Source organism: Typopeltis vanoorti, chromosome 17 (assembly GCF_054136105.1).
Source record: "Typopeltis vanoorti isolate ZY-2024b chromosome 17, IOZ_Tvanoo_1.0, whole genome shotgun sequence".
Taxonomy (NCBI): Eukaryota; Metazoa; Arthropoda; class Arachnida; order Uropygi; family Thelyphonidae; genus Typopeltis; species Typopeltis vanoorti.
Genome location: NC_143565.1, coordinates 110405370 through 110423981, shown reverse-complemented (window position 1 = coordinate 110423981; position 18612 = coordinate 110405370). Strand labels below are relative to the sequence as shown.

The 18612-nt window shown below is 36.8% G+C and overlaps 1 protein-coding gene across 1 annotated transcript in view; it reads left to right on the top strand.

The window, feature by feature from the left end:
* The first annotated feature begins 4997 nt into the window (after positions 1-4997).
* Positions 4998-18612, top strand: part of LOC150097774 (putative glutamate receptor) — a 39270-nt gene continuing 25655 nt past the window's right edge. The window contains exon 1 of the mRNA XM_090406988.1: positions 4998-5404. Coding sequence (XP_090263114.1) covers positions 4998-5404 — 407 coding nt within the window. The remainder of the gene's footprint in view (positions 5405-18612) is intronic.

Genomic DNA, 18612 nt, shown 5'->3' with positions numbered 1-18612 from the left:
CGTCTCAGATTCGAGGCCGTGAGGTTTTTACTCCGGGATTGCTCCGGTTTTTCTCCTCACTGATAAACAAATTTTGGCCAAGGAGAATTCAAACTATATGTTTTTTGTTTTTCAGTATTTTTTTAAACAATAACGTACAATAAATATTTTTAGAAATTTATCAGAAATTGTCTCAGTTCTTTACCAAATTATATATCAATAAATAATTCGAAGGTATTACAAATTGCGTATGATTAGCATTTTCGATTAATTTCATGATATACTATAGAATCTCATTGGAAAGGAAACTCAGTAAACAAGTTCTCATCTAAGATTTTTGACGTTAGTTTGATTCCCCTCTTGAAGCAGTTTGTTGAAATCACAATCATTAAATCAAACTTAAATTTGTCTGGCCCATGCCGTGTACTTCTGTTTGTTCTTTCGATATGCATATATTAATATCAATCCGAAGGAACACGGTGTTATAGATTAATGATTTGTGTCCTTCACAGAAATAAATTTCTTTGCAGGTCTATCAAATAAAGTAAATGTCCGACAGAAATATAATGTTGCTTACGATGCGAATTTACAGTAAGAAAATGCTGTAATATCATTACGTATTTGCTCTCATTTATTCAGATAACCCTACAACAACAATAGAAGCTTTCTACTTGCATTCCATTAAATGTGTAATGTGAAGTAATTGATTTAATAATTTGAACGGACCATCCAACTACAAGTGAGTCAATTCCTTTCTATGAATATGCTGCAAATGAATGATGATTGGCTAATAAATTCAGATGATCGCGTAAAACTATTATGCCAACAAGCCTGAAGATAAGTGTTAATTAAATAATGCGATATGATTCCTCATTGGGAAACATTGCTCTGAATGAAATTAATATAGATAGGCGATCTTGTCTTCAGTTTATTGACAGACAAACATTGCTTATCAGTGAAACTATCAATAAAATTACTATTATTATTTTACATATTTCATGACACCTAAAAGGAGGGCGCCTACCATACAATTTTTTGTATGGTAGGCGCCCTGCTGATTTTCTGTTACTGGAGTTGTTGGTTTTTTACGTAACTCTTGCAGCTCAAGTTCAGTAAATATTTTGTTATGGAAAATGAAATTCTTTTGGTCCATAAGCCTTTGTTCTGTTATTGCAGATTCTGAGAATTGTTGTTTCCAAATTAAATGCATAAGCTTTCTGAAACCTCGTTTTTTTCGTAACAGAGAAGTTACGAAAAAACATTTCGTAACTTCTCTGTTTTCTTCTAGAGTCCATATTTTACATTTTGTTTCCTCCAGTCGCTTTTCAGCTTCCTCGCCTTATTGCCCAGCAAGGAGAGCTGGGTCCTGTAGCCCACTTGTCGCCTGATGCCAGGATCCCCAACATCTGACGCAGTCCTTGATGACCCGGGCGTTGAATGATCCGGTATGGATTTCTTCTTCCTTTTCACCATTAAGATGGTGGATGGAACACTCTTAGTCTGGCTCTTCAGTTGAGACCTGTCTAACAAGGGCGAACCTGCTGGCAGCTATGCAACAGCCAGAATAGCTCTCAACATCACTGAAGCACACAAGCCCCACCGCCACGACAAGGTCGTGTTCCTTCGGGGGGATTATTATTATTATTATTATTATTATTATTATTATTATTATTATTATTATTATTATTATTATATACAAAAAAGCAACCAAACCTACACAAACGAGAGACGACAAACAGACAATTACACATGGATACATTATGACATTCTAAAGAGTATTACTGTAAAGGAAAATCTATGGAAAAGACTAAAAAAGTCACCCTGCAACACTCAACTAGAAATATTGCATAAAAACACAAGAAATCAACTAACAACAAAAATTCGTAGGGCAAAAAGACACTACTACTCCCAAAAAATTTACAAAATATAATCACAATATGAAGCAAACATGTGCTATATTTAACGAATTAGTAACTCAAAAAAAGAAATTTTCAGCACAAGATTTCATTGCAAAAAGCTTTGGTCAGGATATAAACCAAAGGGAACTAGCAAACTCATTCAACCATGCTTTCACAAACAATATCACACAACTCAAAAAAGATAATCTACCAACGATAAGCAAAATATTGCCAACACAAGAGAACAGCAAGCTATTTATTTTCCATCTGTAACAAAACAGGAACTAAAGGAAGCACTGTTACAGCTAAAACTAAAGACCACTCCAGGAATGGACAAAATAAGACTCATAGCCCTTTAAACACACTTGGAACAAATAAATCCAATACTATTGAGACTCCTGAACATAATAATGGAAACTGGCATTATTCCACAACAACTAAAAACTGCGATACTTACGCCAATTTACAAACATTGTAAAAGAAATGATACACAGAACTACAGACCAATAGCTGCACTACCAGTCATCTCAAAAATTCTAGAAAAAATAACACACACCAGACTAAGAACTATTTACAGAAGTACAACATCATCTCACAAAACCAACACGGCTTTCAGAAAACAATAGGCTCATGTTACAGCATGGGTATACAATTAAAACACGGTGTCCCACAAGGTGCCATATTATCACCTACTCTATTCACCATATACATTAACAATGTTCATAACCTGACAACAGGAAGTCAAATATTTCAGTATGCAGATGACACCGCGCTACTAGCAGCTCACAAAAAAATCAACACGACTCTCGCCAAAACACAATAAGACCTAAATGAAATTACAAAATACTTATACCAAACCTGAATTGTAATCAAAGGCACCAAGACACAGATGTTAATAATACGTAATCCGAGATTCACAGGCCCCGCACCACTATCGCTACACTGTCACACATACCTCCTGAACACGGCTTTCAGAAAACAATTTCGGTATGTAAACACATACATACCGAAATCAAACCCGTATAACACATGCAAAATACCTTTGGTCTCTACATAGATTGCCACTTTAAATGGACAAAACATATAGAATACCTACACACCAAACTCTGGATCATCGCAGCAAAACTCTTCCAAGTTAAAGACATTATTCTACCCAACATAAAAAAACTCCTATATCGCGGTATCTGCGAATCCTTACTCAGATACGGAATAACAGTCTATGCAAACACATCAAACAGCCACCTAACAAAATTAGAAACATTACACAAGAAAATCGTGTCAACAGTGATCTAGACACCTTACCCGCAACAACTAATATCCGACAAGCACATGGCGATACACAGTATTCTGAGCATTAAAAACCTGAAACACTACATGACATTAACAAAGAATTACTTCAACATCAGCTATCCAAACAACAGAGACACATATCGTATAACACGACCTACAACAACTCTCTACATCCCCACACCCTTCAACAACTCATACGGTTCTTTTGTGAGATCACATCAGATACCCACGCAACTCAACAACCTACCAAGAAATTTAAAACACGTAGATAAGTACAGAACATTAAAAAACGAACTCTGGAAAATATACCAACAAAGTTAAGAAACCATTAACACTAATATACACATCACAAATCATCGACATCCAATGCCAACATCTCATACATAAACAGTAGCAACAACATAAATAGTGAAGGCTTATCCCACAACAACCCACACTCTCTTCATAAAGGCTAACCCAAGATTCGGAGTAGGTGGAATGAATGCGCCTCATTCATCTACACGTAATCCTCATAATCAAAGACTGCAGATTATGTAACAAAACAGTAAGGTGTATAACAATAATGAAGATACTGATAACGTTATTTAGATAAGAACTGCAAAGCTTCGAGGAAGAAGCCACCCAAAGACTCAAGTAAATATTATAATCGATTAAATAAAAAATGCATCATTGTAAATTTAAATCAATCGTTGTAAATATGAATGTGAAAAAATGTAAAACACATGGTTAATATCATTATTTATGCAATTTAAATATGAGAGTTTCCTAGCATTATATGGATATATACAGAATGCATTTGTACGCAAACTATATTATTTTTTAAAACATATTTTATCTGCAATTGTAAATATCTGTATGCAGATTAGTGTACAAATATATATTGTAAATATTATGTGGGAATAATAATATAGTTTGAAGTTTGAAAAAAAATTATTACAATTTTTTTTAAAGACAGACTAGGGAGTCAGAGACTCATCGAGGGAGACCACATACTACATACACCAGCTGTCATACTTATTCTTGAGTTCATTCACACTGATTGCAATCACAACATCCAGTAGCAATCCATTCCAATCACGCACCACACCCTCTGAGAGAAAAATCTAGTCCTCTCCCCCCCCCCTTCTTAGCGGCTTTCATTCTCAGCTTCCAAGGATGCTCTATTGTCTTTTCCCCGCCCTCCATAAAATGTAAAAGTCCATCAATTGAAATCCTGTATGACCCTTTCAGAAGTTTGTAAGTCTCAATCCCATCACCCCTCTTTCTCCTCTCTGCGAGTGTCTGCAGTCTACAAATTCTCAGTCTGTCTTCATACTCAGAATTCCACAATCCCATATCATTTTAACACTCTCCTTTGTAATCTCTCCAATATATCAGAATCACAACGGGAACCAGGAAACCAGACCTGCGCACAATACTCCAACTGAGGTCTTATCCAGGCCTTGTAAAGAAGCAAAACAACATCCTTATCCTTACCCGTGAACGTTCGTTTCCGCATTGCAATTATCTTTTGAGTTGTATTAGCAATCTTTGCCACATGGCCCTTGAACTTCAACTTCCCATGGATCTTGGAGTGTTAATAGATAGGAAATCTATTAACCCTCCGGATCCCTAGCCTCATTAGTTCCTTCTAGCCTAATCCCACCAATATAATACGACATTGGACATCTAATCACACCGAAGTGAATGACTTTACATTTACTGACATTGAACTGACATCTATTTTCCATTCCCACAATTCCAGCGTATGCAAATCATTCTGCAAGTACTGCATGTCAGCAGCATTCCTGATTACCCTGCCTATCTTTGCGTCATATACCACTGCAATATATGATTACACATTTTGTGTATTCTGGAGGCTCACTTCGTATTCCAGAAATTGTCTTGTTGTTTCACAGAGTCGTAACGAACGGTGCTTTCGCCCTAGGAGCCCCGTTCAAAGGGGGAGCCTTTTGGATTCATGAAGGTCTTTTTTTTCCCCCTTGGGACACAGTTTATGTCTCTCCAGACATGATTTACCACGCTTCGGCGTTCATTCCTCATTGCATCCTGAAGAGATATACAGTGGATCCTGGGTTGTCGAACGCCTCTGTTCTCGAACAATTCGGTTCCCGAACAGAATTTCGGTTCTCGAACAGGCAAACGGCAGCTGGTGCTTCGCGTGCTGATCTGGAAGGCGGAAAAGCGTCAGTTACGCTGCAGCCTTCGTTCAGTGCAGGCACCTGCTCGAATTTACAGTGAGTTTTCTTGATTTTCTTTGTGTTTTGTTGTTGTTGTTTTTTTCATAAATTATTATTAATTAAGCCACCCGGGGACCGCAGAAGAATAGGGACAGCAGCAAAGCGAAAAGAAAAGTTGTTAGAATCACGATAGAGATGAAAAAAGAAATCATATACAAACATGAAATGTCGCTCGTGTCTCGGATCTGGCTATGCAGTTCGGTAGGGGACGAAATCAACGATCTGTATAATACTCAAGAATAAAGAATTGATCAATTTTCGTATATATTCATGGACAAATTGAGCAATTTCATTGCTCAATTGTCCATGGTATATCATTTGTATTTTGTACCACATTCGAGAGGCTTCGTACATGTTGCAAATCCTGGATTTGCCTTTCACAGAAAATTTTCTCCCCACAGTGTTTATTGTTATGGATATTGCTTCATACAACTCTTTCCACAAATCTTCAAAAAATCCGGGCCTCCGGTTTTCATTTCTAGACTTGGTGAGTAATTTTTTTCGACACCCTCATGAACTAGTTTTCAAACTAGTTCATGAGGGTGTCCACAAAGTTTGAAAATATTTTTTTTGTAAAATTCACTGTTAGATTATCTGCTTCAGGAGATATTCCCGTTAGTTGTTGCTTGATTGTGTTCTTAAAGACGAGGATGCAGGCAGAAGAAATTGCTAAGGAGATGTCAATTTCTTCTGCCTCCATCCTGGTAGGAGGCAGAGGAAATCTTTAGTATACCTTTTTTAAAAACCTTTAGTAAAAATAAACCGAATTTGTTACGTCCGATGGAATCCTCTCTTTTTCTGTGAAGAGAGTTGTCAAATGACGCCCTCACTAAGTCTTCTTCTTGCAGTCTTTTTCCTTCATAATGCAGTGCGTGTGTCTTTCTCTTTTGCTGTTATTTCTTTCGAACAGTTAAAACATGGATGTTTTATGTCCATCATTTTCTATAGCTCTAAACCTTCCCATAGCATTACACCACATACGTATTTCCTTGTATTAAGGCCTGCATATTAATTAATATTCAGTAATTTATTTTCTATACATTTTAGTAATTAATATTTATTAATTAACTAAATTTTTGATTGCATTAAAAACTTTGGGTCTTTTATTCACAAAACATTTATTTTCTTACATCTGTAGTGTTCATTTCCTGTAAAGAAATCTTCCAAGTGCAAGTATTTTCTAAAGTTTGGAACAAAGGTCAGGATACTACGGCACGCAGCCTGTTGTTATACGATCAGAGAGCTATGGATAGTTTTTAAATGAATTTCTTGACAGAAATATGAAAGTGTTTCAGAATCCATAAAGTATTAGGTAGTTAACTATATTTTCGTGCACTGCCATCAATGGCGATATCTCTCTCTCTCTCTCTCTCTCTCTCTCTCTCTCTCTCTTTCTCTCCACACACACACACACACACACACACAGTGCAAACCTGATTGTATCTTGCGGGTCATTGATATTGATTTCTTTGTTGCATCTCTCACCAGTTTAAGCCAGTGAATATCGCTACATATTTGTTTATATTAAAACTCGGTAGTCCGGAAATTTTAGGGAAGAGGCTGATCAATGTTTACTCTTTGTAATGATGCGTAATTTCGCATCAAGTCACAACAAATAACTTCATGGGAAATGAATGAATTAAATAACCAGAACGATATGCTTATTAAAGAACTCATAAAGGTCTCCTACTTATACAGAATTAGGAAAAATTAAAATTAAAATTATGTACACAATCTCCTTACATATTCAGCTGTTGTTCAGCCGGTGTTAGTTCAGCAATTTTTGATTGACTGCAGAGGAATTAATCTTATGCTTCTTTTGGATTAAATAAATGAAAATGGTCTTCACTTTGTTTGTCCCTTATCTCTATTTTTAACGCGCCGTTTATATAACCAAGACACACACGCATGTCTTGGTTATATAAACTATATAACCAAGACATGCGTGTGTGTCTTGGTTATATAAACGGCGTTTATATAACGTGTGTCTTGGTTATATAAATATATATATGTCAATACTGATAGCTTATATATAAACTATATAAGGTTCCTGGGAAATGAGTGAGATTTTGTTCGGTAATCAGAAAGTCAATAGTACACCTCCGAATCGAAACATCAGAATAATCAAAGAAATGTGTTGAATGATTTGCAGTTCTAATTTATTGCATAGAAAACATTTATTACCAAATATCCACTAGTATCATCTAAATCCACGTTCTTTGTAGATTATATAACCATGAAACCACATAAAAATGTAATATAAATTATAAGAAAACTGTTATTTGAAAACGTTAAGAAAATTAGAATAATTTTTAACGTGTTCAAAATATTAGAATAATGCGAAATAAATGCACGAATATTGCATTCAAATGGAAACAACAACATGATAATTAGTACTTTGTTGCATCCCTCTTAGCTTTTACACCGTTTGTAAACGGTTGGGCATATTATTTTCTAGCGATTCTGTCTTTTGTTTATCAAGACATGCCCATATGGTATAGACTAGAAGCAAGTTCATTTTTTTCTCTTGGGGCAACTTCTTGAAGACGTTTCTTCTTAATTCCCACAAATTCACAATGAGGTTTAAATCTGTGAGTTTTCCGGCCAATGAAGTACATTGATTTGCCTTTTGATCCATCAAACATGAAGCTGAATCTTGCTGAAAATGGAAATTACCATTCTAATATTTTGAACATAAATCTTCTGATGTCAGTAACGTAAAGTACTCAACAGTTGCTTACATTTTGGAATTGACACTTTCGTAGACACCAAACAGCCTACATGGATCCTGTGCTGTCATACAAGCCCATACCGTGACAGAGGTTGCATATTTCACCTAACGTTTCATCATTCATGCATTGTTTATCAAATGCTTCCTGCTTAAGAAGCCAAACATGTATCCCTTGATGATCATACACAAAACATTCTTTCATCTCTAAAAATTAATTTTTTCCAGTCCTCTTCACCCCACAGCAGTCTTTGCTTATATTATTATTATTATGTCACACTTCCAGGGAGTCCAAAGACTCATCGAGGGAGGGCTTACTCCACAACTCCTTGTCTCTACCACTCAATCCACCAACTACAATGAACAGGCACTACACCAACGCCACTTACCGCCTACCATCACTAGTATTTTCACAGACAATCACAAACATCCATGAACACGGCGGGATTCGAACCTGGAGCCTTTTGTTTGGAGAGTGGATACGCTAACCATTCGGCCAGCAACTATATCTCTGATAAACGTCACCACGCTTAACTGGCCTCCATAGAGTCCTGATCGCAACCTCTATAGAATCTGTGGGATGAATTGGAGGGCCTGGTAAGGTCAATGGTCGTCCACCCCAGAATAGTCCAGTACGTCATCACATGCCTACAGATGTATCACATATAACGCAGTAACAATTACTCTTAAAAATTCAATAGAAGAAACTACTGCTAATAGTAATTTATAACGGAAGTACCTTAGTAGTTCAGTATCTTTGTACCTTAGTAACTGGGTAATGTTAGCTTCCTTTGTTTGAAAAGATTCATCTCGTGTCCAAATCCATTAATATTTATAATGGCTTTGGACATGACGCTATATGCTCTTTGCTATTGAAGAACTAGTTGATTCCGATAATCAGAATTTTCTGTAGTTGTTTATCATGGACATTAATAACAAATAATACACGCAGTAAAATACCTCAAACTATTCGTAAATTACCAATCTTTGATCTCTGGAATATCAAAGACTGAATGTTGTGTAGAAATGATGTATGACGCCGAATTTTGGCTTCTCAACGTATGTTACTAAAACAATATGTTTTAAGACAAAAAGTGCAGTCTTTGTTTAAAAAAGTATTTAGAATGTAATTGTTTATGTCTAAATTTTAAGTATGAAATACGCACATTTGCTTTATATAAAAGCAATGATATGAAAATAAAAGTGCAAATTTCTTAAATATTCATATAATTTATTTTAAAACATATGTTATCTTTTAAAAAATTTTAATGAAAATTAGATTCATCTTTAAAATTAATTAAATAAAATTTAGAATTGGATACAACACCTTTTATTTTTATTTTATATATTCGGTATGTATTAAAGGAGAGATGGTGTTAAGTGCGATGCGATGAGGTATTTGGGATGATGAATAGGGATCCCGAAAAAAGTCCTTTTTAGGACTTCCAGGGTAACAAATGGCAATGCTGTAGCCAATGAATTTTTAACTGAGGCTCGGCTATTGCCGTTACCCAGCCATGACTAGAGCTTTTTAGCTCAATAACACTCCATCCACACAGATTTTCTTCATTCAGATGACGGGATAAAGAGTCAAGGACTCAGTCCATCGCCCATTTCTTTTAAGAACTTAAGAACTTTAAGTTAAGTGCGATGAATGATTAAATTTGTTGTTTTGTTAGTGGTGTTTGATTTAGTGAGTGTGGAGTAGTTTTGATGTAAACGGACGTATTATTTTATACCGAGGCTGATTAAGATATTTATATTTTATACCGAGGCTGATTAATTTGTTTATAAGGTTTTTCATAATTCACGCATTGCACTGGCGCAGACACAGTTTGTTTCCTACTGTCTCTCCCTCCGCATGAAACATACAAGAGGTCTAATGGCCGACAGGCCCCACCCGCAATGAGGACCAGTGATGGATTTATGGTTTTATTTAGGGAGGTAGGATTTCAATCTGCGGCCAAGTGATTTCGTGATACTCCTTTTCCCTACTATAGGAAAACTAGTTGTATATTATTGCTGGTAGACACCAGAGAGTGTCTCTGGGATTTGCTAGTGGACCCTCAAAAGTCCACAGGATTATCTGTAACCTAGCTCTGGATACCTGATCATTCTCTACTCTTTCTCCATCCGTGTCTTAAAACATTTCTAAATTATTGTTGTCATGGCAAAACTTCTGAATGAAGCCAAATTCGAGGAAGTATACAAAGAATTCCTCAGACTAGGAAAGCTGCTGAGTGATAATTGGCCATGATAAAATCAAGCTCTTTGACACATTTCCCCCACAGAAGTCACAAAGACAATATGGATGACATAAGTGAAGTGCCCATAACTCTGACACAATCAGAGTTTGCACACTCCCCAAGTATGGATGATGCTACATCCCAAGACAGCAGTTATCAGACCTTGGAAACAGCTACAGATTTCCAAATGGTCAAAAAGAAGAGGAAAATCTCCACCAATGTGGAAGAATTCCAAACAACAGGGTTAGAAGCACTCAATGGTCAGAAAGAAAAGATACCACCAGTCATCTTAAGGGATAAGGAAAAAATGGATCCCTGTCTCGTCAGCCCTAAAATGGGCCAAAATGGGCCAAAAACTCAGATGAGGGAGTTAAAATACAACCCACTACTGTCAAGGATTACAGACAGATGAACAGGTTTATGGGCAATGCGAATGTCCCATACCACACCTTCACTTTACCCAGCGAAAAGAACCTGAAAGTGGTTCTACGTGGGATAGCTAAAGATATCACTCCTGAAGATGTGAGCACTGATCTCTCCAGAGAGGGCCTGTCCCCAGTAAAAGTGAGCAGGATGCTCAGATCTGATAAAATACCAATGCCTTTGGTGATAGTGGAAATAAGCAACACACAAAAGCAGATCTATGATCTGATAGTAGTATGCGGACTCAGGATTTCAACTGGATCTCATAGGAAAAGAACATCTGCAGGACAGTGTCATAGATGCCAAAGGTTTGGACATGCCCGAAAATTATGTAAGGCAGCCTTCAGGTGCTTGAAGTGCGGTGAGGGACACCAAACCATCACATGCACCAAGCCTCGCTTAACTTCAGCCTGCTGTGCAAACTGCAGAGTGCCTCACCCCGCCGACTACAAGGGATGCGTTTCCAATCCAAAAAATTGATAATCAACAAAAGTCAATCTTGCTCCTCCACGTAACAACGTTTTAAGCAACCAAACAGATCGTCCCTCAGTCCGAAACCTCACCTTCAACCTCACAGGTAGGAACAACCATGACCAAAACATATGCTGAGGCTGCAAGAACTAAGCCTCCTACATCTCTCGAGCTAGAAAGCTCCAACATATATATCTGTTGTAACAACCTCACTTGCCACCATGCTGCAGGAATTTAGCAACACATGCCTCTCACCATCTTCCAGAAAGAGATTCCTGCAAGGTGCTCAAACTATTACAACAGCCATCTGTCATGAGTAAAAATTTTAAACCAAAAGCTCTTAAGATAGCATGGAATGCAAATGGATTGATGCAAATGGAGTCTTGGAACTTCAAGAATTTGAAACTCGTCTCAGTGCTGATATCATTTTGATTGGTGAAACACACCTAAGACCAGCTAATAACCCAAAAATCTATGGATACACTATGTACAGAAACGACAGAATTGGCACAAGAGGTGGAGGCACAGCCATATATATTAAGAGTTATTTGAATCACAATACAATAGACAAGCCCCGAACAGTAAACCTGGAGGTGACCGGTGTGGAGTTCCTGCAATTCTGGGAGTCTCAAGATCTATGCTGCTTATACTCCTCCGAGCATTCCTCTGCTGACAACAGATCTAGACTCCATACTTGGTCCAAATGACTCCATAATAATAGCAGGAGACCTCAACTCAAAACACACACCTTGGTACATCTCTTCAACTAACACCAAAGGGCACACACGTTTCAACTTTGCAATGCTCAACTCTGTTGTTGTGGCTGGTCCTACCAAACACACCCACTTCAGCCCTTCAGGCAGCTCGGATGTACTAGACATTGTCATCTTTAAAAATATAAGATACCAATTCAAATTGGAATCAGTTAACGAATATCTTCTGACTACAGTCACATAGTGCTAATCTAGATTCATCAGATCAATTCTTTCCTCTGCACATTCATACCATGGGATAAGTTAGTCAAGGTTCTTCCCGATCATATTGGTCCGGTGCCCATCATCAGTAAAAAGGAAGAGATAGACTCAGCAGTAAATTACCTAACTTTGCAAATTCAGAAAGCAATAGAATCAGTCAGGCAATTCGCTGTCTTCCACCCAACCAACCATATCCCAGAAGAAATCATGGAGCTAATCAGAGCAATAAATAGAGCCAGAAAGAGATACCACAAATGCCAGAGCCCCACAAGACAAAACAGTATGAACAATCTAAACAGGCAGGTCCGGAAGCTCTTCAAAAACACAGAAACCATCAATGGGAATCCACATTGGCTAACATCAAAACTGAAGATCATTCCGTATGGAAATTTTTAAGAGCGATCCGCCCCAAAAAAGCAACTCATACCCCCTATACAAACCAAGAAAGAGACAGTTCACAAAGATGAAGAGAAAGCTGAAGCACTAGTAGATAACCTTGATTCTCAGTGCAATCCATCTTATACAAATCTAAATATCAACCTTATGTACAAGATTCATCGTCATGTTAGGACAACCTTAAGTCAGAACACTGTTAACTCCGAACATATCACTCCAACAAATCCGGAAGAAATTATTTATAAATATCATCTCCTATCTGAACAGTAAAAAAGCTCCAGGACCGGATACCATAACTAACAGAATAGTAAAACTGCTTCCAATAAAGGCCATAGTCCATCTCGTCAATATCACAAATGCCATCTTTAGATTCCAACATTTCCTTACTACATGGAAAACAGCCACCATCATGTCATTGAAGAAGCCAGGAAAAAATCCTCACCTTCCCGAAAGCTACAGACCCATAAGCCTATTGTTCAGTCTCGGAAAGGTGACAGAGAAAGTGATCCTCTCAAGACTCCAAGTAGAAACAGATAAATTAGGAATTTTGCCTAAAGACCAGTTCGGTCCGTAAGGTCCATAGTACAGCTCAACAAGTACACCGGCTGGTAGAAATCATTAATAAAGGTTATAACTGGAAACTCAATATAGCTGCCATCTTCATCGACGCAGAGAAGGCGTGTGACAAAGTTTGGCCTTCTCTACAAACTGATAAAGTTTAACTTGCCAATCAGGTTGATAACAATAATACACTCTTACATGAAAGACTGATATATGCAGGTCAGGGTCGGCTAAACGGTTTCGTCCAGGCGCAGGATCTCGGCAGGCGTACCTCAGGGATCTCTTTTGGCCCCTCTGCTATTCTCAATCTATGTAGCAGACATCCCTCTGAACCCAAGAAAAACATTCACTGCATTATATGCAGATGATAATGCACTGATGACAAGATCTCTGAGCCCAAAACTGGCAATTGAAAGACTTCAAACCAGCAAATACATTTTAGAAAAGTGTATGGCAGACTGGAGGATCCAAGTTAACCTCCAGAAAAGCTCATCTATATTGTTTACTAGAAAGAAAATCCATACCATGGAGGACATTTATTTATTGGGGGTAAAGATTCCATGGCAGACTGAAGTTAAATATCTTGGAGTGAATCTTGATAGTAAACTCCTATTCAGCAAACATATAAGTTACATTACCGAAAAGACATCCAAAGTCTTAGCACAGCTCTACCCTATGATCAACAGACAAAGTAAACTGGACACGCAAACAAAATTAACAATTTACAAGATGGTAATTCGATCAGTCATCACATACGCATCCCCAGCGTGAACCACACCGCAAATTCAAGCATTCTAAAACTTCAAAGATTACAGAATAAATGCCTGAGGAAAATTCTGGATGCCCCTTGGTTTATAAGAAACACCAGATCCATAGAGAAGTTAATATCCCTTATATCTCTTCCCTTCTCCTAAATCTAGCTGAGAAGTTCTTTACCAGGACAAGCTTTCATCCAAGCCCGTTAATCAAGGTAGCCTCGGAATATAATGAAGCAAGAAAATACAAATATAAAAGACTAAAGTCTATCTTAAGTTCAGCTGAACACAGCTAACTTTACTGTCCACAATGGGTGAACATATAGCTCACAAATACTCCATTCAAAGTTCTTTCATTACAGACAAAGGGGAATATGAAAAGCAATTTTGCTTCACCCATCTAGCCAGAAATGTTAATGTTAATGGTAAGTGCGATATGTATTGACGTCAGCTGTTATTCATTCATTAAAATCGCACTGGACAACAGTTAACTCTCCTTACACCCTCTGTCCAAAAAGAAACTGAACTTTTCGAAAATAGAAGAAACTAGTGGGGCCACCTGTTGTATCTTTTTGTTGTCGAAACCGTCAACCTTCATTAGTGTTGTGTCAACTGTTTATGACATTTGTTTCATTAGAAGCCGAGTTATAGTGCCAAGAGTGAAAGTGTGTTTTGACGCACGGTCGGAAAATGAGTTTCAAACAGAGAGCTTCGATTGACTTTTGTATTAAACTTGATAAAAGTTTTACCGAAACGCATCAAATGCTTCAAAAAGCATACGGTGATGAATGCTTATCCCGTAATAAAGTTTACGAGTGGTTTAAGCGATTTCAAAGTGGTCGTGAGACTCCTGAGGACGACGAAAAGCGAGCAAAGTTAATATCCAAAACGTGCGTGATTTCATCAAAGAAAACCCGAAATCGTCGGTGAGATTAATTGAAGATGAATTGGGAATTCCAAAATCAACTCTGCAAAACATTTTCACCGAGCGTTTCGGCCTTCGTAAATTCCACACAAGTTGACGGACAACCAAAAAATTTATCGAACTGAACATTGAAAGGACCTCATTAAAACCTCACAGTAAGGACTTAAACTTCCTTGAAACGATCGTTACTGGTGACGAAACGTGGTGTTTTGAATATGAGCCGAAACAAAGCGCTAGAGTGCTGAGTGGAGACTACCAGAAGAAGGGCATCCGAAAAAAAGTCGCTTGGGAAGTAAAAGTAAAGACAATGCTGGTTTGTTTCTACGATTCCAAGGGCATTATCCAAAAAGAATTCGTTCGGCTGACCAAACGGTCAATGGTGAGTTTTATCTCGACGTTTTGAAGAGATTGATAGCGAGAATTCGTCGCGTATGGCATGAATATCGTGACGAACGACCATTCGTCAAAACACACAGTCACTCTTGGCACTATAACTCGGCTTGTAATGAAACAAATGTCATAAACAGTTGACACAACACTAATGAAGTTTGCCGCTAGCGAAAAGTTCGGTTTCGTTTTGGACAGAGGGTGTACTAACGATAGGTGGGTTCCTATAAAATTTCTTGTAGTGTAAATCGTGTTTTAAGGAACAAAGAACCAGTACCAAAAGGGTTGCGTTCTAAAAGCTAAGAAAAATACACCAATTAATTTCTATAGCTAATGAAATATTAATTATTCGTCTCTCCTTTAGTCCATAAAAATAACTTTATGATTTTATTTAATTACACTTCATTTTGTTGTATTCAATTTCGCGCTTCTATCAGCAATCCAGACTTATATCGATTAATCAATCAATCTTTCTTCATTTAAGAATATCATGAAAAGCAACATTTGGGGATCTGGTTGTAGACTACCGTCTTCGGTGATCGAGTGAAAAATCTTTTCCTTTGCTACGGATGCTCTATGATTCGAATGGTTTCATTATTTTTAAGTCAATTTTCAGCGTTGAAAGTGAATTTGGCTAGGGTATCATAAAAACCGATAACCGATCTAGTCGCCACAGAAATGTTTTGGATCCTTTAACCTTTGATTCACTTATATTACTAATATAGATTAAAATTAATTAACTGTTAATTTCCTTTATTATTTTTAAATGAAACAAAAGTAAATGCATATATAATCGACTCCGTTTATTTATTTATATTTTAAAAACGCTTTTAAAGTGGATAATGCTTCACAAAACACGAGGGCATGTTAACCATTTTTCTCGATATTTTATCCAAAGAAAGTCTATAAAGAGGCCGAACCTTGAACACCCCAGACTTAAAAAAGGTTTCAACCTTTTTCAAGTTTCTTTTCTGCATGAATTTTTACTAAACATCTTAAGCTCGGGATCGATTTCATCTGTCCGAATAATATAAAGGAGAGAAAGTAAATATTTCGTTCAGCTCCTGATCCTTTCCAAGAACTTCACTTCTTTGACCACATTTCAAGTTAGGGTTTCAGATGGTTCAAGTAAGTGATTTTGATATGCATTCCTATCAGGTGTTAGTTATTATCTAGTACTACTTTCAATCGATGAATAATGCACAAGTGTGAAATGTTTAATAAAAATATTGTGTTTGTACGTATTATCTTATAATATATTCTTGAATGAAGATATTACATTAACCTTTCTGTACCTGTGTAAAATATGAGAAGTTGTAACGTACCATATTGTTTTTATATAATAGTTAAGTAGGATCATATTCCTGTACAGACAAAACTGCATGTTTCATGTTACCACATGCAATTACTAATACGTAGTAGTAGTGGAAAGATTTCTTACAGTCGAGATATTTAATGTGTTAGTTAGCAATAATCTAATCTCATTTATTGCACGTTATGTCATAAAAATCACGATGCAGAAATTAAACATGTGTTGTTTTATTAATACATTTCTAATGTGGAGCGAAAGTTTTGCAATTTCTACATATAGGTAAAATGTATCTGCACATATTAACTGCAACTTGTAATGGGTGATTTAAGTCTTGTTAAGAAAATGAGGTGTTAATGCGTTTAATAAACATTATTATTATTACATTCTAGGGTTAAGAAAAATCAATAATGAGCTATGGGAGAGATTCACTTCAATTTGGGTTTATATAGGTCAAATGTATTTGAAACTAAGTAAGAAAATACCGACAAGTTTCGGCAATTTAGCTGTTTGGCTTCTTCAGGGTTAAAATAGATGTAAAACAACTTAAACGCTAAAACTATTAATTAAGGAAAAACCGTATACAATTTTATTTTTTACAAAAAAAAACAAAACAGAAGAACGTGTACATCACACGTATGAAGCGTGTATGATCTCACTTGTAATGTTTTTCATTGAAAAATTAACTAACATCTCGATCTCCAATACAGACCTTCTTACAAGCCAGGATGTTACATTATACTTACAAATATTCCAGTAGATGAAGTAATCAGCATATTGAGAAACCTCTTCCCTCAAGACATTACTTCTCTTTTCCATCATTGCTTAAAATCTAATTTCTTGCTATGGAATAAAACAATATACCAACAATTAACAGGTCTTGCAACGGACCGCCCTCTTTCGCCTCCTTGTGCGATCTCTTCACTGAGAAACTTGAAAGTGAAATTTAATCTCAACTAGACCTTAAACCCATAGTGTGGTGGAGATATGTAGATGACATTTTCATTGTATGGAAAAACACAGAAAAGGATCTGTTTGATTTTCTTACCAAGATCAACTCCTTCCATCAGAAAATTAAATTCACCTTAGAATGAACTTGAGAAAGAAAACCAATTACCATTTCTGGACACTTTAATTAAGAAACAAATGAATGGCCACATCAGCCTTACGGTCTATCGCAAACCAACCAACACAGGTCGATACTTGCACTTCACTTCTACACACCACAGTTTTCCGAAACTTAGCATCGTACACGTGCTAAAAAACAGAGCCTCTCTCATTACTACAGATGATAAAGACCTCAAAGATGAACTATCCCTGATATCAAAAAACCTTATAAACAATGGTTACCCAAGACAATTGATCCACAAGATACTTTTCTGTCACCCCCACAACGACAGCCTGGAGAAATACATTATAATTCCACTATCGCGATTCCGTATACGGGGACAGTTTCCAATAAGATTGCTACACTCCTCAAACCACATGGAATACAAATGGCTTTTAAACCTTCAAAGACCATATACGCCAATTCTTAAGATCTCCGAAAGACATCCTTTCTTCAAATATGGCAAGGTCTACAATATCTTCTGTTCGTGCGGATTAAACTATATTGGTCAGACCTCTAGAAGTTTTGAAACAATAATAATAGAGAAGACAAATCGGGGTTAGCTTTTCATTTCACAGGACAAACCATACCATAGAATGGGACAAAAGCTCCTTGCCCTACTTAGAGGAGGATTTCCGCTCCGGAATCAAAGAAACCATACCCGTGATCCGTTCAAAACAAGACTTGAATAGAGACCAAGGATTAATTCTGACTGATATTTGAAAGACTCTCATAACATCTGTAGGCATGCCAGAATTAATTCTTGCTGCTAATTACAGAACGTTCTTCATAACAACAAGTGAGATCAAACACGCTCCATACGTGTGATGTACGCTTTCTTCTATTTTTGTTGTAAAAAAATACAATTGTATTCGGTTCTTCCTTCATTTATAGTTTTAGTGTAACAGGTTTAGCGTTTAAG